The sequence below is a fragment of the Anolis sagrei genome, chromosome 2, assembly GCF_037176765.1.
Source record: "Anolis sagrei isolate rAnoSag1 chromosome 2, rAnoSag1.mat, whole genome shotgun sequence".
Lineage (NCBI taxonomy): Eukaryota > Metazoa > Chordata > Lepidosauria > Squamata > Dactyloidae > Anolis > Anolis sagrei.
Genome location: NC_090022.1, coordinates 45870505 through 45892129, shown reverse-complemented (window position 1 = coordinate 45892129; position 21625 = coordinate 45870505). Strand labels below are relative to the sequence as shown.

General features: G+C 38.4%; 1 protein-coding gene across 1 annotated transcript in view; it reads left to right on the top strand.

Moving 5' to 3' along the window:
- The window catches only part of SUMF1 (sulfatase modifying factor 1), an 85650-nt gene that overhangs the window by 25429 nt on the left and 38596 nt on the right, over positions 1–21625 (top strand). The window contains exons 4-5 of the mRNA XM_060766307.2: positions 16044–16126; positions 21359–21481. Coding sequence (XP_060622290.2) covers positions 16044–16126; positions 21359–21481 — 206 coding nt within the window. The remainder of the gene's footprint in view (positions 1–16043; positions 16127–21358; positions 21482–21625) is intronic.

The window sequence follows — 21625 nt, the reverse complement described above, 5'->3', positions numbered from 1 at the left end:
AGTGCATTGTTGGCAGATGGTTGCAAGAGGGCAACAGGTGACTTTATGTTTTTTGTACCTAATCAGCTTAAATTTCACAGAAGTGATTCATCTCACCATGTTCCAGCTGTGCTCCCAAAGGAAAATGTTATGCACTGTAGCAATAATGACACAGGCTGGAGCATAGTGTGCGGAGCTGCTAAGTTCAATTAGACCCAGCAGGCTTTGTTCTTTCATGTCAAAGAAAGTGGATGCTGTGAATAAAAGTAGAGGGAGGGAGTTTAATGAACGTGTTGAGCCACAGCTTAGAAACTGATGGGGTGTTTTAATCTGAACCAGTATATGTAGCAAAACAAAGATCTCCCTCCCCTTCACATCCTTTCTAACTCTGAAAAGGCTGGGTTTTTTAAAGTACAGTACAGTAGTTAGTTATAATTGCAGTTCCAAGGGCCCTCCAACGTTAATGTTAATTTGTTAACATTACTGTCAAAGCCTCGACTCTCAAATACCAGCAGAGCATACATTAACAGTCCAGGTGCAAATGTTGACAGTAACACAACAGAGAAATCAAATGTCTATTTGAGGGTCATGACCTGCACACCTGAGGCCTTTCTTTTCGCAGATCCATGAAAGCTGGAACAGTTAACTCTTCCCCAGCATGCTCAGAGGAACTTGCTTGCACTTATTCAGCAGGCTGAATAGTAGCTCCTTCCATGGATGTTGCTTCAGAACTTAGCTGAGGTAGCTGCTGGACACTGCTGGATTCCAGCTTGACTGCTAAGCCTTCCACCAGCTTTCCATGCTTTCCAAGCTTCTATGACAGTGACAAACATTAAAACATCTCTCTCTCTCAGAATTAAGGCAGTTGTTTTAAAAAGATCCCTTTAATTATTTATTCATGTATAAGTTGATCTGGTATATAAGTCATGGACAGATTTTGAGGCCAAAATTAGGGATTTTGTGACAACCCATGGATAAATCGAGAACCATTCTACCAAGAGGGAAAAGCAGAAGCACCTTCCTAGGAGGCCAACTGTGCCTGGCCTCTGTCACCACTACAATTTCCCTGCCCATTTTGAGATGTTTAGGTATAACTATCAAGACTTGTTGGAAAGTTACCACAATATTCTTTCCAAATCTACCTCTGGTGCATAAGCTACAAGAGACCAGTGATAACAAGAAGAGGTCATCAAAGCTTGCAAAGAACATAGACATGGATTGCAAATCAGTGTGGATGGGAGTTTTATATAGGAAGACAGTGGGTAGAATTTTGAGAAAGATTGAGCTTCTCTTGGCACTTCAGTAGGGCCTCGATTCTCTAAAGCAGTGTTTCTCAGACTTTGCTTCTCCAGGTGTTTTGGACTTCACCTCCCAGAAATCCCAGTCAGTTTATCAGATGTTAGGAATTGTGGAAGCTGAAATCCAAAACATCTGGAAGAGCACAGCTTGAGAAACTCTGCTTTAGAGAACTGATGTGGCTTGAGATGAGAGAGTATACTGTTTTCTCAAATTGATGCATTAGAATGGCATTGGAACAACCATCTTGTTTCCCCCTATTTCAGCCTCTTTATATTCATGTTTGAAAGAGCCTAAAAATAATGAAGATGACTAACTATCCCCTAAATAAATTGAAGAGAAAGACGGTTGGTATGGATACTCATGTGTTGTGCTCTCCAAGGAGAAAGAAGCACAAGTGAAATTATTATGAAGTTTTTTTCCTGTCCTTCCTGGGGAAAGTCATGGCAGGGGAAACAATTCCTGCTTTCCTATTTCATCCTCATAACAACCCTGTAAAATAGGTTAGGCAAATTATTGACTCAGTTTCATCCATGAAACATTAAGGATGAAGTGAGATTTGAACCCAAGTTTTCCAGTCTGAAGTACACTGCTGTTTCTACTACATTACATAGACTCTCATGGCCAAATAGCCTCTAGACCAGTGGTTGTCCACTTGCTGGTCTCCAGGTGTTTTGGCTTACAACTCCCAGAAATCCCAGCTAGTTTACCAGCTGTTAGGATTTCTCGGGGTTGAAGGCCAAAACGTGGGGATCCACAGGTTGTGAACCACTGGTCTAGAAGTAGAAGAACAGATGGAATTGTAGAATGACTTTAATATAGCTGGGTGTTTACATAAGCTTTCAGAGATGGATGACCTTGTGAGTCCAGAGCCTATGATAAAATGACTGTTGAATGTTTTGGTGTGCTTGTATTTGTATGTGTATGAATTTGGTAGTGTTTGTTTTAGTGAATAAATCCACTTGGAAGAGAGTAATCATAAAGGTTTGTTTTAGCTGCATCGTTTCCCCCAAAAGGAATTGTAATGCTTGGCATAGAAACAGAAATGCTCTAAATAACTCCTGAGTGCCAGAAAACATAAAGCACAAACAAAATACACAAAACCGAACAGTGTTTAATGTCCCATTGAACAATCTGTGCGTTTTTGGCTGGCTTTTTTTACTCAAGTCAAAGTGGTGAGGTGCCAGATCTTTAAGCAGCTATCCCATGTAGTTCTGGTCCTTGGTTTAACTCAGAAACCAATGTCCTTGATGTTTGTATCATTGCTCAGTTAAAATTGGCCTGCAGCCCAAATTAAAACTGGCTTGCCGCCCCTCCCCTCCCCTTCCCAATATGTATTATTAGGACATCCTGGCATGAAGAACTTCATCTGGGTAGGCATGGAAAATTGATATTATTCTGATTACTTTGGCCCATAGCCTAGCAATGCAGGGTCTTGCTTTTCTTTTGGCTTGGCATTCTTAACTTGTTATTTAACCATTCAGCCAAAAGTATTTCCCTCTTCAAGCTTGTAGGCACTATCAGAGAATATGAAGGGGGAAAATACCTGAAGGAATAATATTAGCTGCTTCTTCTTTTGTAATCTCACATTTAAAGCATTGAATCCAATGCATTTCTGTTACTTCCATTCTAAGCTAGGAAATGTCAGCTGAACATGCATCTGTATTTTTATTTTTCCTTAGACAAAACCTGGAAGACGTTGGCTGACAAGACCCAGGCCGATGAATGCATAGGATTGGCTTTCAGACATTGTCGATATGGCCCCCTTTCTGCTGCATAAACTGCCAAAAACAATTTAAGCTCTCTTCTCAAAAACACTGGAAGTGGCTCAAAGTCCATTTTGGTTTTGAGAAGTACAGAGGGCATGGTCTGCAACCTGCTGAAAGTGTGAGTTGCCACTCTTGAGAGTTTCTAGGAAAGACAAGACATTTTCTGTTTGGCTTGAAGGTGAGCAGTCTGAGAAATCTGAAGGGGTTGAAGGCCACCTAACTATCAGGGGGGACAACATCTGTGACACAGGGGCCACATTTTGCTCCTCTCTCATTTCACGTAGTACAGCATCCTGTGATCCAATGACTGCTAGAACCCACAAGCAGTTCTTCCAAGTTTTCTATGTTATGTCTTTTCCTAGGCTGAATAGCTGAAGGCCATGGTGATCATTCTGTGGACATAGCGAAACAAGGAATCGCTCTGTAAGATATTTTAAAAGTGCCACTTCTGTTCAGGTTAGCACAACTGAACCTTGATGTCTACCCAGTGTGGCTTTTCCTTTGTTTCCAGAAGTGTCCCCTTCAGCATTATTTGCATTGTTGAATGTCTATATGCTCAGCGGCAGCTGTTTTCAACCTAGATTCAGTGCAGTTGCTATGGATGCAAAATGCTGGAATAGAAGAAGTAGGTCACTTTAGTATAGTTTTCAATATGCTTGGATGTCAGAAAAGTCTGACTGGAGAATAAATATGGATCAATGGAGCATCAAAGGTGTATCACTTTACAAACATTTGATTTCTTCTATGTAGAGTACATGAATATTCTATCTATCTATCTATCCATCCTGATCAGGAATATCGAATATACTGAAGTGGGTTTTTTTTTCATGTCAGGAGTGACTTGAGAAACTGCAACAGAAATTTTTTTGAAGTGGGTTAAGGAAACCACTTTGAGACAGATAAAATGGTAAAGTTGATAACTGACATGTTTACTTTGTGTGTGTCAAAAAAGAAATCGAGACTAATGTACCATGACTAGTTGCTGACATAGATGTCCATGTATTCTGAGGGGGTGGGCAACAAGGTTTCTTGGACTGGACCCTTTGGGATGGCTGGTAGGATAGCATAGCAAATAACATCATTGACCTGTCAGTCACTGGTAACAAAATGAGTAGGAAGCTTTGCAAGCACCCAGGGTGATGCATCAGTCAATCCCATATGTTTTGAAGTTAGAGATGGACTTGAAAAAGGCAGATATGTTCCTGAAGTGGTGTTGTTCTCCTGGTGTTGTTCTACAGCTGTGGGACAAAAAGTCCAGATGTGGGCAACTATGGTGGTTCTGGGGGGCCACATATACTGCCAAAAATGCAAAAAACAACAACAACATTCCAGTCTTTTGGTTTGGAAAAAATGTAGTTTAAAATGTTAAACAGTGGGTGTATTGGTGGAATTAAAACTATTTAAAAGGAAAATAGTTTTTCTTGACTTCTAGGATTTTGGACATATTGAGTTTTGGGGAATCTGAAAGATGGAAGACCTCAAAAACATCTTTGTATGACCATATGTTGCCCCAGGGATGGACTTTGTCCATGCCTGGAGTAGAGAAATCAAAATGATGGGCACATGGCAGGAAAAATTAAGGCTCTTCAAGAGCAAAGAATAGGAGTCAATCCGTTAATGATGCTGGAGGGTCAAGAGCATATTTCTATGTCTGCATCATTTTAAGTGCCTGCACCCACCCTCTGACACAAATTTCCCTTTCATTGTTGAGACCCCTTTTTCTGACTAAAATAGTGATTTTGGAAGGCTATGGCACCCGTTTGTAGTGTTTGTGAGTTAAAGGTAGTATACAGATGCCATTAGTTCACTTTAAATCAGAGGTTATTAAACAGGGGTCCAGGGACACCTTGGGAGCCCAGGGAAAGATTTCTAGAGGTCTGTAAGCTTGAATTGAAAAGCAGTTAACTTATTATCTTTATGTTTTTTTGTAACCAGTAATTGAAATCTAGCAGTTCCTTCACTTATGAAGGTATGCAACAAATTACAGTAGTGTCAGTCAGGAACTGAAATGGTGGGAAAGTTGTAAAACATAATTTTCAATAATCCTTAAATTTAATTTAAAGACATGCCAATATCGAGTGTCATAAACTATCTGCTACTACATTCTGAGAAGGGGTCCATTGTTTTGAGTAAGCAAGGAGTCTGTGGAACAAGAAAGGTTAAGAACCCTTGCTTTAAATGGACATTTTGGTTTCAAATCTGGGACTGATTTCACTCTTTGAATCTCATGCTTGCTGACCTTCAGAAATTGGAAAAATGTCCATGATTTTGTAAACAACCAACTCTCTGAAGAGTCAGCAGCAGAACACGTACACATCAGTGATATTTATATTCTGCAACAGCTGCAGGAACATGGCAGTGTTAGACAAGGCAGAAATGGACTTACTGTAATAAATTAATTTTGAATGATATAATAGGACGGAATTTTTTCTTGCAGAGGAGACATTCAAACATACAACGGCTGCATGTATCTGAGATCTATAGCCCAGGAAACTGTTAGATTTATATAATTTTACACTGATATTGAGAGTTTTTTAAATAAAAGTTTGTTTGAAGACGTAGTTCCCAATTTTTTTTTAGTCACAAAATAAAATAAATAGAGGCAAAGTGACCAACAACCCCAATACATTGAAAATAGGTGACCTGCGACCCCATACATTAAAAATTAGAGCTGTTGGCACTGCTACAGCGATAACTATGGTACCTGGACCTTACAGCACTTCTTGGCTCATGGTTGATTGCTCTTAGCTGACTGCTTAGCTAGCCAAAGAAGGAAAATAAAGCAATGTGGTTGGTGTCAGATTCCTGGAAACGGGATCAATCGATTCGTATCAACAAACGATTTATTTTATTTCGCAAAATTCAGTGGTATCGAAGAAAAAGCATTGCCTCTCAGGAAACAAGGCTAGGCACTCAGCACACATGTATCGATAATAATAAATTGATTGATTGATACAATAATAAACCAGTCTCAAGCCAAGCAGCATCCACATTTTATAGAGCCAATTGCTGAACTGCGCATTAACCAAGACCTCACAACAAGCTAACCCGATGAATGAAAGATGCACATTTATGCAAACAAATCTCTGTGCAAGACACAATGATATGCCTTTTTGTTTTCCCTTTTAATAAATTCCATAGCTCATCACTGCTTGGTGATCCCATAGAAAACTGTTTGTGACTCCATTTGGGGTTGCGACCCATGGGTTGGGAACCACTGGTTTGAGGATATCTTGCCATCCAAAAAAGTCCCTTAATATCTTATACATTGCTAGTTTGACAGTTTCCTGCATTAGGTTTACAATTTAAATGACCTGAAACACAAGGAAAAGAGGATGGCAATGGAGGAAGGGATTATCACTATATGCCCAAAATGTTATAGCAAGGAACATGTCTATATGTGTTGTCTTCTTTCAAGAAATCTGTGAATACTTTGGGTGTTTTAAAAATATTTTTGACTGAAATCGGAAGGTAAAAGGAAGAGAATGAAGTCACCTCATGTTGCATATGGTTGACATAGAATCAGTTCATAGATGTTTAGGGCCTTTAATCTTGAGTTGGTTGAGGTGGAAGGATTTGCAATATGTGTGTATATGTGTGTGTTTAAATTGTTTTAAATCAATGTTTAGATGTAATGGTTTAAACTGATTCTTTAATGTTTTTTAAAACTTTTATATCACATCTTGTTTTAGCTATTTTGTTTTAAGTTACATCATAAGCCGCTTTGGGTTTGGGTCCCGTTTTAAAAGAAAATTGATATCAAATAAATAAAAATAAGAGTATTTTTGACAGTACATTTGGAAGCCTTGAGAGATGTAGCCACACTGCCCCTCTGAGTAGAATATAACCCATCTGTTTATAAAGACAGGTCTTCTGTATTCACAGTTTTAAATGTTGGCTGTACCATCAGTATATTTTGAACATACACCCAAAGCGCTTTATCTGCACCCCCATTACATTTCTGTCTTCTCATTTTTATACTCCCGCATCTGGCTTTTCATCTTATAACTGCTGAAGGAAATCCAAAGCTCTTTATTATAACTGAACAAGCCTAAGTACCATAAGTACAAGATAATTGGGATCTTTATCAGATTAAGTATTCTATTACACAAACAGCAGTTTTCATCATCGCAAATATTTTGCAGTACAAACAGGGTTAGTGTAAAGGTTTAAGTATTACACACAACATCGAAAAGGCTTTAAGCCAAGGCTATGCAACCTGGCCTTCAAAGAGCTTCAAATTAATGAGAGGTTTTGCTGTAACATAAAGCCTAGGTTATTCAAGGACAGATTAAACTGTACTTAATAATAAAATGATATACTGCCGCTGATGCTTAGTTTATCTTAATATGGTTTTCCTTCTGAGCATGCATCATTCAGCTACCCTCTCTTATCTGATATGTGCGTATTCAGGACTCAGTGTGTTTGAAATGACTGTTATTTGGTTTCAGGCCTTTTACCAGTATAACGTTCTAAAAAGAACAAAAACCTTTCTTCTTTCTCCTTGAGTCTTTTTGAGTCTACTTAGCTGGCTGTTTTATTAAGCCATTTTAGTCCAATTTAAAATACTTAACCAATAGGCATTCCTGATCATATTAGGTACTGCTTTGTCCAGTCTGAGGTTGTTATTATTATTGTGTACCTCCAGCTCCTTTCTGACTTACAGAGATCCATAAGTGACATCATCTCAGGGTTTTCTCAAATAGATTTGTTGAGGAGGGTTTTTCTTTTCTGAGGCTGAAAAGGTTTGATTGCCTTCAAAGTCATGATTAATGGGAGATTTCATTCATGATACCCCAGAGTCCTACTCCAGCATTTGAGTCACTACCTCATACTGGCTCTTATTATGCCTGCAACCATGTGCTATTTGGTAACCTCTGTTTCAGCTGTATAAGCAATCTACGTGATATGTGTTTGCAGGAAAGAACATACAGAACAAAGGTATGAAAGATATGAACCTCCTTGTGTTCTTGGACTACAGTCTCAGCAGGCCCACACCAGCCTAGCTAATAGTGAGGAATGTTAGGAGTTGTTGTCCAGCATCATCTGAAGACCATACTCGGACAAGTATAGGAGAAGATCTCCCACTACAGCAATGGTTCTCAACCTGTGAGTCCCCAGTTGTTTTGGCCTACAACTCCCAGAAATCCCAGCCAGTTTTCCAGATGTTAGGATTTCTGGGAGTTGAAGACAAAAACAACTGGGGGCCCCACAGGTTGAGATCCACTGCACTACAGTGTATGTGTCAACTAGCATCAGCTTCTTCCTCTACCTTTTTTAATGCCTTCTTCATTTTTTTCCTGGAAGGCAACCATTGTGCTTCATATTCCAAAAGGAAATATTCTAAAAGAAAAGAATGAAACTATAAACTGGTGTGTGTGCTATGATTGGCTCTGGCTTTGTTTCTGTTCCTGTTCGATACATTGCAGCCAGCCTTAGATATTATGTAAGTTCAAAAAATAAATTGGTTTTATGGAAATGTGGAATTCTCATGACTCAAGGTCCATGGACTTGAAAAATGCTATTATTTTGAAAGAAGCATGGCAGTGGTACCTAATGAGTTGGCAAGATGAATGCAATAGAGACTGGTTCTTTTGTGAGTTTAGTGGTGCAAAAGTTCTCCAGTGATGATGACGAGATGGTGGTATAACCTGATCATGTCCGCAAGAATACAAACAGCAGCTTTTAAACAAGAAGTTTTTGCATGTGGAAAACAAAACATCATATATTTCCTTTGCACTGATGCAAATGTTATCTTCCAAAATCTTTATCTTGTGCACATGAATACATGAATGGGAACACTTCAGATGCCAGAGGGCCATATCACCCCATGTTAGTACCCTTTCGCAGACTATATCATGATGTGACATCACATCTTTCTGGTCACCTATAGGACTGATTGCTTGGGATGGGATTTTTACTGCTTGAGGATATAGATCACCAGAAAAAAAACTTTGGAGGACATATTTAATTAGCTTTAAAGTATCACTTTGGCTGGAAAACATCCTTGTTTGGGCCAGTTAAATATTTTTAACATATTAATTTATATTTCTTCTTTTTTCAAATATGGTATTCAAAGTGGCCATAAAATCTGGTTTGAGGTCCAACTGACCCTCTGCATTTGTGATTCCCATTTGAGAATAGGATTTACTATATTTCATTGAATCTAAGGCACACTTTTTCCCACTTCAAGGGTTTGAAAAAAGGAGTGTGCCTTAGATTCACTATGTTTAAAGTGTCTTATCTCCAAGAGAGAGGAGGTTGAAGGACTTCAGACCCAACAGCTCTGCCAAGTTCCATAATTTTGTCCTCAGCCTCAACCAGATGGCTGTTTAGTGACACTTCCTGCTTCCTCTGCCTCCCCAACAGGCCCATAGAATTAATAAAGTAGACTTATGCAGAGAGAATGATTTCCCCATTTCTTCATATTCCCTCCTCACCTTACAGGAGATATTGCACTACAAATGTATGTTGAAATAAAAAGTATTGTGCGTGCAAGGGAAATTCTAAACAGTATTTTAAGAACACTGTTTTCCCCCCTAAAATTGAAGCTTAAAAGCAGGCTGTGCCTCACATTCAATGGCGCTTTAGATCCAGTGAAATAAGGTAATTACAACAAGATATGCCAACATCTGAACATAGAGAGAGCTTATGTTGAGCCTGGATGAGTTTTCAGGAGTAAGAGTGGTATGACTATGGTTACGAGTGTCTTTGTCTTGCTGTCTCCTATGGATAAATTGCTGTTTTCTGTGGGGAAAAATGTATGTGAATTTTCTGAATAGTTGTTGAAAACTGCACGCAATTTCTGGAAACTTTCTCAGGGCAGGAAGAAAATTGCTGAAATTAGTCATTGCTTCCTTTGAGAATAAAATTAACAAAGCATTACAAATCTAATCATCACTTTTCAACAAGTATATACCCATAGGCACAACTCTGAACTTATATCTCTGCAGAACACTTAGTGTGATTCAATTTCCCTGTTCACTTTCTCTTGTGGATTCCATGTACTGCCTGCCCTAGACTGACCTTTCATGTTTTGAGTCTAAATTTCTGCAGTCTTTCATCTACCTCTTCCAAGGATTATGTACTTTGTATTCTATTAGTGTCACCACATTGTAGTCTAATATGGCTATAAAAGAGAGGATTTTTAAATGATTGACTTTTTGATGCACACTGTATGATTTTTCTTAAAGAATATTGAAATAACGTATTGTGCTCAGGAGGAGCTATACAGAACAAAACAGTCAGAGTATGTAACTGTAAACATAGCCTATGTGTGCATCACAAAAGATTTTTTGTTAGATCATCCATGAGGTCATGAAGAGTCGGAAACAGCTGAACAAATGAACAACAACAACAAGATCATCCATTGCTAGGGGTGAGGGTTGACATCACCAGAAAAGAGCCCATTATCTCCCTTTCTCTTCTATACCTGAAGGAGAGCTTCCATGGATTGTTTTAAGGCAGGATGAGTAAATGTGGAAAAACTCTCCACAATACCGTCTATCGTAAATTATTCCCTTCACCCCATACTGTGCTACAGTGGATTAAACAGTGGATTTTAATGTCGAGATAAATGATTTTAATGTTTATGTATGTGTCCCAGCATTGAATGTTTGCCATTTATATGTTGCTCCGCCCTGAGTCCCCTTCGGGGTTAGAAAGGTGGAAAATAAATAAATAAATAAATAAATATAAAATAAATGTATTTTGGACACAAGTTTTCTGACATCCCTGGTCCATATTAGGCCCAGGAAACACCTTTGTAAGAATAAAAAGTGACTGGGAGTTGCTTCTTATTTTGTTTAAAGCAGTGGTTCTCAACCTGTGGAGCCCTAGATATTTTGGTTTTCAACTCCCAGAACAGCTGGTAAACTGGCTGGGATTTCTGGGAATTGTAGGCCAAAATCCCTGGGGACCCACAAGCTGGGAACCACTGGTTTAAAGGCTTTGCATAGACGTCAGGTGATCCAGAAATTATAAAAATGCCCCATACTCCTGTAGAGGGGGTTTGGGAGCATCATTTTTCATAAAATGTGTATCATCAACAAGAAAACCATGCAGACATTGCTTTTTGTCAAGATTTACATGAAAAATACATTGTGTAAGGAGCACAAATTAAATCGGATGACCCATTGAGTCCTTGTAGAAATAGTCCATCATAGTGAAGTCACTGCTTTCTCGTGGAATTCATCATCTTGTTGCCTTTCTTGCCTATTTTCCTTTAAAGACATTGGTGCTGCAGTTGAACACATTGCATTTGATCCAAAGCATGAGAATGCTAAGCATTAGGAAACCAATAAAGCTTCTTAGTTGTGAGAGAAGGATTGTGGTATTAAATAATCTCAAGCTCTTATATCTTTTACCTAATTAGCACAAAGGCTAATTCGATTTATAACAATTAGAAGCTTTACAGCATTCTGATTTTTTTTCTTTTCTTTGGTAGAGGAGGCTGTAATTGGCAAGGCAACTGACTAATTTTTGAAATGGGTTTCTTGATAACACTGTTAGAGGATGTCAATAAATGACTGACTCAGTAGGCATTTAAAAACTTATTTAGAGCTGAGGTGAGTAAAGTATAACCCTCAGGCTGCATATACCCTGCTAGCTGCTTTGTAGTCTTTACCACCTTCAGATTTTTGGACAACCCATTTCTGCCTTCCCTGGAAACTTCCAGGAGTTGTGGTGGACCATTTAATAGACTAAAATGTTCCTTGCACTGTTTATTGCGTTTTTAAAAATAAATCCATTTTTAAAAGAGGAAAAATGGAATTTTGAGCCACTCTGTTTTTACCCCTGTTTGGGGGCTTCTTTGGCAGTCCATGTTGCCCACAAAGGAACTCAGAATAGAAAATAGACCCATGATTCTTAAACTGGGACTGTGTATTTATCGCTACATGTGATAAACCACTGAGTTGTGTATTGCACCTAGACAACCATCATCAGGCCCTGGGCTGACCTTACCAATTCAGCTTAGCCCTTGGGTTTTCTAGGACATGAGAGCTTGGTGTTTGCTTTCTTTGTTGCAGATTTATGGCCAAACTTGAGTACACAGCAACAAAAAAAACATCAGAGACAAATATGCTTGTTCTTTGGCCACTTCAATTTAGCCTCCTGAAGTGTACAAAGACAGCATAACAGTTCTACTAGGTCTTGAGTATTAAGGTATGATTAGAACCAACAAGAAGTTGAACAAACAGAATTGGAAAACTGATGCAATACAACAAAGCTTAGGTCACTAGAGTGCCTAGCTGGATTCCCCTATCATCTCTTTGAGTCAGACTTCAACCATTGAGGCAGTTTTACCCAGCCTAATGCGCTCCTGATGTTTGAGACTGGATTATTAGGAGTACTGGAAGTTTTCCAGATGCTCAGATGATTTTTAGTACTCCCGATCTAGGCCAAAACATGTAGAGGGCATCAGAAAGGTGGCTTGAGCATTCAGTGAGACTTCATTCCATGTGCCTTCTTCTACTTTGGTTAGGTAAAAGGGTCTGGAGCAGGGGGTTTTCTATTGAAGAACCCACTCCTGGGGTTTTGTTTTCTAGGTGATCAACTTGGTTTCTCGCAATAAACATAAAATATGCCTCAGGGGCACAGTTGCGTCTGAGTGTAGGTTATGCAAATGAAAGTGAAGTATTGCAACGTACAGAATTCCCTCTGAATTCAACTTTGCACTAGTAGTCAATTTGTGAAGTATAATATGTCTGTGGGGAAGCTAGTTTAGTGTATAAAAGCAAAAGTTCATATCTTGAACCCTTTTAAAAACCACATTTAATAGAATAAATTTTTAACTATTCTTCATGAAGGATGAAACGTAATTGAAGCAATGTTGTTTAACAAATGATAGCTATGCAAAATCAACCGTACTTAGCCTTATGGCCCATCTGAACTAAATGAGGACTGATGGCAGTGTATCATCACTTACTAGATACTTGTATATGCCTCTTCCCAAATCATTATTAGTTCTTCACCTCAATTAAGTGTTATCAGCAGGAGAGGACAGAAGGGAATCAATAATGGCATTTGAAAAAAGTACTGCTTCTATAGCTTGATCGTGTTATTTGCTGGTGCTTTGTAAGGGCACCAGGCGAAAGTAGTAAGGAGGTTAAAACTCTAATCCTGTTTAGGGACAAAACACTGCAGCTTTTATCACGCAGTAGTGCAATACTTAAAACCATAAACTGGGGCATTGGCATGATAACAATACATTGGGGGGATTAGTAAGGCATTCCTAGTCAGGTGTTATGAATATCCTGTGGGCTGAAATTGGGTGGGAGAACACATTCTATATAGTCATTTTAGGATTGCTTTCAGAAGGGTCCAAGTGACAGAGACTTTTCATAAAAGCTGTATTGTAGAAAAATGAAGTGAGAAGTAGAAATGGTCTGAACCATAGGGAGCTGTCTTATAATGGTTAGGACATTTTTCTGTCTAGTTAGGTATGGTCTACACTAGTGGAAAAGGAATCTAATGTGCTCTGGATACTATAGCTTTTATCAACTTCAGTCACAGTAGTCAATAGCCAAAGATGACAGAAGATGTAATTTTTAAAAATCCTGACGACACAAGGTTGCTTATGTCAGTCTATGGGCCCTTCCACACAGCCATATAACTCAGAATATCAGGGCAGAAAATATTTCCTTTGAATTGGATTATCTGAGTACACACTGCCATATACTCCCGTTTAAAGCAGAAAACGTGGGATTTTATTCAGCTGTGTGGAATAAAAAACGTGGGCCTATGTTAATTCACAATAGCTCTCCAACAGAACCATAACCTGCTATCTGTTCCTTTAACTGGAAATATTAAAATTGTACTTCTCTTGTGTAAGGTATGAGCCCTTCCACACAGTCCTATATCCCAGAATATCAAGCCAGAAAATTCCACATTGTCTGAGTGTGCACTCAGATAAACCAGTTCAAAACGGATATTGTGGGACTTTCTGCCTTGATATTCTGGGATATAGGACTGTGTGGAAGGGCCCTAAGCTACACTGAGAAGTCTTTCTTTTATTTCTTACACTTATGTTTTACCTTTCCTCTCAGGAGCTCAAGCATCCACAATTCCCCTTCCCATTTTTATTCTCAGAATAACTCTGAAAGATAGTCTAATTTGAGACACGACTGGATAACGTGGATCCCGTTGATTTCTTAGGGTGGTTGCCTGGAATGAAAATTACCCTTCTCCACCTCTTGTTGTGCAAGAGAAACAATTTGCAGCAAAAAAGCTGGTTTGGGGTGCTCCAAAAAAACAAAAACAGAAAATGCCTTTTAGATATAAAAGGCATCAGAGGGTTATCTGTATGAATAATAAAAAAAAAGGTTCCTCATTAAAAGGAGATGCAGTTCCCTGGGACACTTTGCCACTGATCTCAAAGGAATTTCAAGGGAAGCCTGGAAAGGGAAACAACTGAATGGGAATACATTCATACATTCCAATCTAATAATAGAGATTTGAACAAAAATAGTGACTTCTTAGCATACTTTGCTATTATGTTCCATGAAGCCAGCTTAAGTTTATAATGTTTCTATGACTAAGAGACCACAGGGAGTCCTTGTCATTAACAGCAAGGTCAAGACCAATAATCTTGACTGAGACACCTTATCTATAATGTGGTCCTTCTATTTGCCAATTGCCTTCTCCTTTATCAAGCCTTTTAACCTTTTCCAATGAGTCGTGTCATCTTGTGACATATCCAAGTTGCACCATGAATATTAATGTGGCTTTCAGGATAACTGTGTGTACACAATATTTTCCAGGAATAGTCTCTGCTTTATATTTTTTTGGCATCCATGTAACAAATATATAAGACAGTTACATTCTCTACCATCTATTTATTTATCAGATTATCTAAGAATATATGCAAACTTTTGCATTTACCTTTTTACTTTATATACTCAATAATAATAATAATAATAATAATAATAATAATAATATCAATTTTATTTCATACCCCCTTCTGACTTGAGGAGGGTTACAACATAGCTAAAACACATAATCATTATATAAAACACACACATTAAATACATATATTACAAACAAGTTTCAAATGTAGTGAACATAAGACACGAGTTTACAATTTGTGATTAAAACTGCCTGGGTAGAAGAGATATGTCTTCAGATGTGTTTTGAATTTTGACAGCTGATCTAGCTGCCAGATATCTTCTGGCAAGTCGTTCCACAGTCTTGGGACAGCCAATGAAAAGGTCCTCTGGGTGACAGTCGCCAGGCTGGTTCTGGTGGGCTGGAGTAGATGCCCCCCAGAGGACCTCAGTGTTCAGGGCAGATTGTACAGGAGAAGGTGATCCTGTAAGTAGCCTGGACCCAAACCATGTAGAGCTTTAAAGGTCAAAACCAATACTTTGTATTTTGCCTAGAAACCATCATTAAGCCTAATTGTTACCCTGTCACCATATCAGCACATTTAATAAAGTTCCAGGCTTTGTTGACCAAATGTGCTATAGTCCCATTGGGATTCCTGATCACTTGTAATCTATCATGATGTAGGACATTAGAATAAGTATCTCTACCTCAATAGTGGATATAGACCTTGGGTAGATTTGTTTTCTCAAAGACGTTTGTTGTATCCCTCATCTAGCACAATGCCATGTAGTGTGAGGACTGAGTTTATACATACAGACACCCCCAACAAAGAGAGTCCCAATATTTGAGGCAATAGGCCTCTTGGTGTTATCTAATTTGGCAAACTCAAATGTAATAATTTGATACAGAACACTGACACTTGCTAAGTGGTATCTACTTCTAAGAGGGGAAAGCAGAAATGCAACATATGGGACAAAGATGGTCCCATGATTATTTTTGAGACTGCCAAGGATTCTTCAAGGAGCCCTGAAATTGTTGATTAGAAATACCCACCCAAAATTCATAGAGGTGTGGCCACGTTTTGGCACCATGGAGTCTGTCTTACTATGATAGACTATTTTGAATCGTGTCGACACTTTTCTAAGCTAGGTGTTGTTTTTGTTTGTTTTTAAGGTTGCAGCTGCTCCATGGTGGCTGCCAGTCAAAGGAGCTGACTGGAAGCACCCAGAGGGTCCAGATTCTAATATCGTAGACAGGTAAGTGATTGAGTTTCAGTGGTATGTTCCTGAATGAATGAGATACTTTGGGGGACATTTTAATAGTCCAATACAAATTCTAGTGTTTGCATTTCAGAGTTATAAAATGTCTCAAAAGAAATCTATATTTGCAAGGTCAGAAGAAAAGTACTTAGGTTTTTGTCCCATAGATTGATTTTATTAGAAAACATAAGGGTTAGGTTCTTGTGGGTTTTTTTCGGGCTATAGAGCCATGTTCTAGAGGCATTTCTCCTGACGTTTCGCCTGCATCTAAGGCAAGGAGAAATGCCTCTAGAACATGGCTCTATAGCCCGAAAAAACCCACAAGAACCTAGTGATTCCAGCCATGAAAGCCTTCGACAATACATTGAACATAAGGGTTGTTGTTGTGGTGGTGGTGATGTCCTTTCAAATAATTTCTAATGTAGGATTACCTAAGACGAACCTATCACAAAGTTTTCTGAGACTAAAAGTATACGACTTGCTCCACCAATATGTTTTCATGACCAAGTGGGAATTGAATCCTGTTCTGCAGAGTGTAATACAATACTCAAACTACTATATTGGCTCCATGGTCCATGTTAAAAATGGTTGGATCAATACATTCTCCAAACTCAACAACCATTATTTATTTATTTATATAGTGCCATCACAGTGCATGGCACTTTACAAATAAATGACAAACAAAGCAGTAGCCTGTTTTGTTTAGTGATATATCATTCTGCTAAAAGTTTTATGAAAAGTCAAGATTGATCCCATTCACAGCATTTATGGTTTTGACTATGCCATTATCCTGCTTCTTGGCAGGGGATTGGACTGAATGGCCCATGAGGTCTCTTCCAACTCTATGATTCTATGCTTCTATGACTAGATGCTTTATATTAAGTTTTAAATATTTGATTGCAAGATTAAATGTGTGGGGCAGACACATGTAGAATGGTGGCAAGGTTCATTACATTATTTCAGATGCTTCCTTTCATTTCAAAGAAAAAAATCACTTACAGAATGTTACAAAGAGAAGAGTGAGATTTTTGAAACCTGTTCATTGTATCTGTGTAGGTTTCAATAACTTTGTTCTTGGCCCTCTATGCCCAGATTAAAAAAAAAAAAAGGAAGAAGAAAAAATGCCCTTGAAGTCATTGCTTTTATGAACTCTCCTTGTAAGTAATGAGGGCTCTGGAGCATTGGTTTTCTGCTGCTTTGCTTTTTGCTTCCTTGCATTTTCCCTCCAACTTCTTGTTTCAGTATACCTACACTGTGTGTAATTTAAGCAGGTTGTAGTTCTTTTGGACATGGGAGAATTGGGATATAGCCTAAAAGGGATACTTTTTTGTAGAATTGTAAGAAATGGTTCATAGTTCCATGCTTCATGAACAAAGGCGAATTAATGTTGTAATCAATCTATTAATTCTTTAATTCATTGACATCCTGGATTTCCCCAGTGTGGGACTTAAGGTAGCCTAAAAATCTTATAAGTGAGACATATAAACTGTTGTTCAAATAGTACAATTAAGCAGTACGCAGAATTAAAACCCTTAAAACAAATCCATTAAAGGATAGATTATGAAAAATCATCAGAACAGCATCCCATTAAAAACCTTTGCAGTGACTTCATTGTTGATGGAAGCATAACAAAGGGAGGGAATACCAAAACCTGGGGGCCCTCCCCTGCCTTCCTCTCAAATGAACCTGGGATGGTGATAGGACCAAAACAAGGGCCTCCCCAAAAGATTTGATCCTTCAAATTGCCTGAAACCATGTTGCGTAGCACTTTGAACATATGTGTACTTTCATGTGGACCAGGATCCAGTAGAGTTGTTCCATTGTTTGGGTGGAACAAGATGGGAGCAGTTCCTTCTTTACTCTGTGATCCTCCTAAACTAAAAATCTGATCCAAAGGACTGTGAAACTCTCTGGGCCAGAGTTTTGGGTCACATGAAGTATTCCCATTGATGCTTCTGTGGTACTGGTCACTGAGAATTAAGGCTACAGTGGCTGCTATGAAGATACTAGAACTCATTCTCAAGTCGCTCTTGATACGAAAAAAAACCTGTTCATGTTCTTTTTAGACTGAAGTGCTATGTAAATTTTTATCTGGGATTACCTTTTCAAGTATTCTACACAAAAGGGAAACATATATGAGAAATCTAGAGGACATTTAGGTTTTCTTATTCCTTTTCTTAAATCTACAGTATTGTGTTTGAAAGAAACAACCGTTGGGAAGCTCTCTCTGTAGCAAGAAGCATTTTAATTATTCTTAAAACTGTTGACACCTTAAAATACACACAGTTTCAGGTGAAACCAAAACTTTAAAAGGAATTAACATGTAAAAAAGATTAAGAGCAATGATGATACATCTCTGTTTTCTTTTTTTAGAATTTCAGGGATCTAGAAAATATCTCATTGTGAGGTGTGGCTTAATTGTCTTTTAACTTTTATAATATGTTTTCCCTTATTATAGAAAGTATTTTATGTTGTTGTTGTTATCACTTTGCAATTATAATGTTAAAAGTTTGCTGCCTCATACCTACTCTTTGCTAGTGGACTTTGCAGTTGCATTGCCTTTGTTCTCTTGGATTTGGGTACAAATTTGATCTCATTTACATCGTCATAGTATAAGAAGCGGATTTTTCAGGGGAGAAGAAGGGAGAGGAAACAGAAAAAGGTGACATGAATGGCCTCAAACATGCATGGATACATTTGTTCTGATCCTTCTCACTCTCTTCACTAGATGGTCCTCACTGTCTACTCATCAAACTTTGCAGAACTTTTAATATTATAGTGTGCACTTTTTGTTTTATCTCTATGAATATTTTTGCAGAAAGCTATAACCAGTGAAGTGGCCTTGAGTCTGTCATTAAGTATATTAATCAGATTCTTCCCCTTAGGGCTGGCAAAAGCTAACGTATCCCTCAAATCCATTAAGACAAGAACCACATTGCTCTAATATCATCTGGTGCTTGATCCTCAGAACACGTCCGTCACTTGGTCTCCAGAGGGGTTGAAAGAGAATGAATTGACACCAAAAATAGAGGCATGAGATGATTAAAAAACAAAAAAGAGGTCAAAATCAGTGCTAAATAACAGTTCCAGAAATGTTCTCCTTTTAGCCTTAATGTGTTATAAACGTCAATAATCCTGACCTAGGACAGGTTATAGGCATGTTAATAACCAAAGTTTTCCAGAACACTGTTCTATAATAAGAAAGCAGTGTAATATAGTTTCTTATTATAGAAAGCTGTTCAATAATACTTTCCTTGTGGGCTTGATAAAACCTAAAAAGAACCCAAATAAAAATTAATGAAATTCATTGCTAAATTTGGATTAAATCTGACATTACTCTAGTGACTTTCTTCTCTTTTTTCTGGACATCCTTCCCTCTCCATCTTTGGTAATGTCCTGAATCTGTACGCAGCCCTCAACCATATAGGAGGCATAGAGGAATCGCTCCTTTTGTGATTCTCGTTCATACTTCACAATTATACCACTATGATTACACTTTAATTGCCATGCTAACATTTTCTGGAATCTTGTTTTTTGCAGTTTTAAGAAGAGCATTTGCAATATTTTGCCAGAAATCTCGAATGCAGTGTTTCTCAACCTGGGGGTCAGGGCCCATAGGGGGTGGTCGTAAGGGGGTGTCAGAAGGGTTGCCAAAGACCATCATGGGGGTTTGTGTGGGAAGTTTGGCCCAATTCTCTTGTTGGTGGGGTTCAGAATGCTAGTTGATTTTAGGTGAACTATAAATCCTAGCAACTACAACTCCCAAATGTCAAGCTCTATTTTCCCCAAATTCCACCAGTGTTCACATTTGGGCATATTGAGTATTTGTGCCAAGTTTGGTCCAGATCCATCATTGTTTGAGTACACAGTGCTCTCTGGATGTAAGTGAACTACAACTCCCAAACTCAAGGTCAATGCCCACCAAACCCTTCCAATATTTCCTGTTGGTCATGGGAGTTGTGTTTGCCAGATTTGGTTCAGTTCCATCCTTGACAGAGTTCTGAATACTCTTTGATTGTTTGTTAACAGAATCACCCCCCCCCCCCCCCGGTCCCCACCAGCATTTTTTGGGCGTATTGGGTATTTGTGCAAAATTTGGCCTAGTGAATGAAAATACATCTTGCATATCAGATATTTACATTGCAATTCATAACAGTAGCAAAATTACAGTTATGAACTAGCAACGAAAATAATGTTATGGTTGAGGGTCACCACAGCATGAGGAACTGTATTAAGGGGTTGCGGCATTAGAAAGGTTGAGAACCACTGCTCTAATGCTCCCTTATTCTGTCTGGAAATATGACCATTTGTTTGACCACTGCAATGTGTCCTAGATTTATAATGATAGTAGGCAGAAAATTGATAAAGGTTTGCTAGAAGCCAAAGAACACTAAGCTGGTTTGGTGTTGTAGGGCTGATCAAAAAGCTAGATAATGGCTAGGAAAGCTTGGTTTCATATCCCTGCCATGTGGTTCACTGCAAGTCAATTTTACCTCAGGATTAATATAAGGATACAGTGATGTAAAATGCATCCATATATGCCCTCTTTAGCTCAGTAGAAGGATGGATAGAAAAATGAACAACATTAAAGTGTCATATGTTGTATCGACTGCGAGACTTTATATACTTTTGAAGATCCTTTAACACAGGTTCTAGAATAATGCTTTTCAATCTTTACCCTTTTAATAGTGCCACAGGAACAGTTCTCACAGGATAAATGTATTAATTTGCTATTCTTGTGAATCATGTCTTTCTGGTCTAAGAAATGTCCTTAAGCTAACCTTCCCTCTGTTGTTCTCCACTGTTCATTTTAAAAACAAAGTGTTTTTAAGAGGTCTGAGTAACATTGGTACCTGTGCTCTTTATTAGTTGATTAGTCCCATTTTCCTTAGGTATAGATAAAGGTATGGATAAGTTTTCTTTACTCCCTTGCTATCTCTCAGACCAATGAACTACACTTTCTTTAGCAAATAGTCCTCTTCCTCTTTTAATCTTGTGATGTTTGTACTTTGGTTTTAATCTTTTACTCACTAGACTGGGTATTTGGAGTTCTAGTATCAAGTAGCCCATTTTCGTTTTATCTGTTCACACATACATCGTGTGAAGCAATTTCATGGCCTGGCAAAACATGATGACTGTTTCACTTCAGAGGATCTGAGTCAAGCCTTACTGATACTCCTGATGTCCTTGTTTACACTGGTTGGGTTTTGTTTTTGCCTTGTCTTTCAGAATGGATCATCCTGTCCTTCACGTTTCTTGGAATGATGCCGTTGCATTTTGCACTTGGGCAGGAAAACGGCTGCCAACAGAAGCTGAATGGGAGTACAGCTGCCGAGGTGGCCTCGAGAATAGGTATAGTTTCTAATTTTTCTTTTGCAAATTGAAGCAGATCAATAATAAATAATAATAAACTTTATTTATAACCCACCACCATCTCTCCAAAGGGACTCGGGGTGGCTCACAGAAGCTGAACATAAAATAGACAATACATAAACA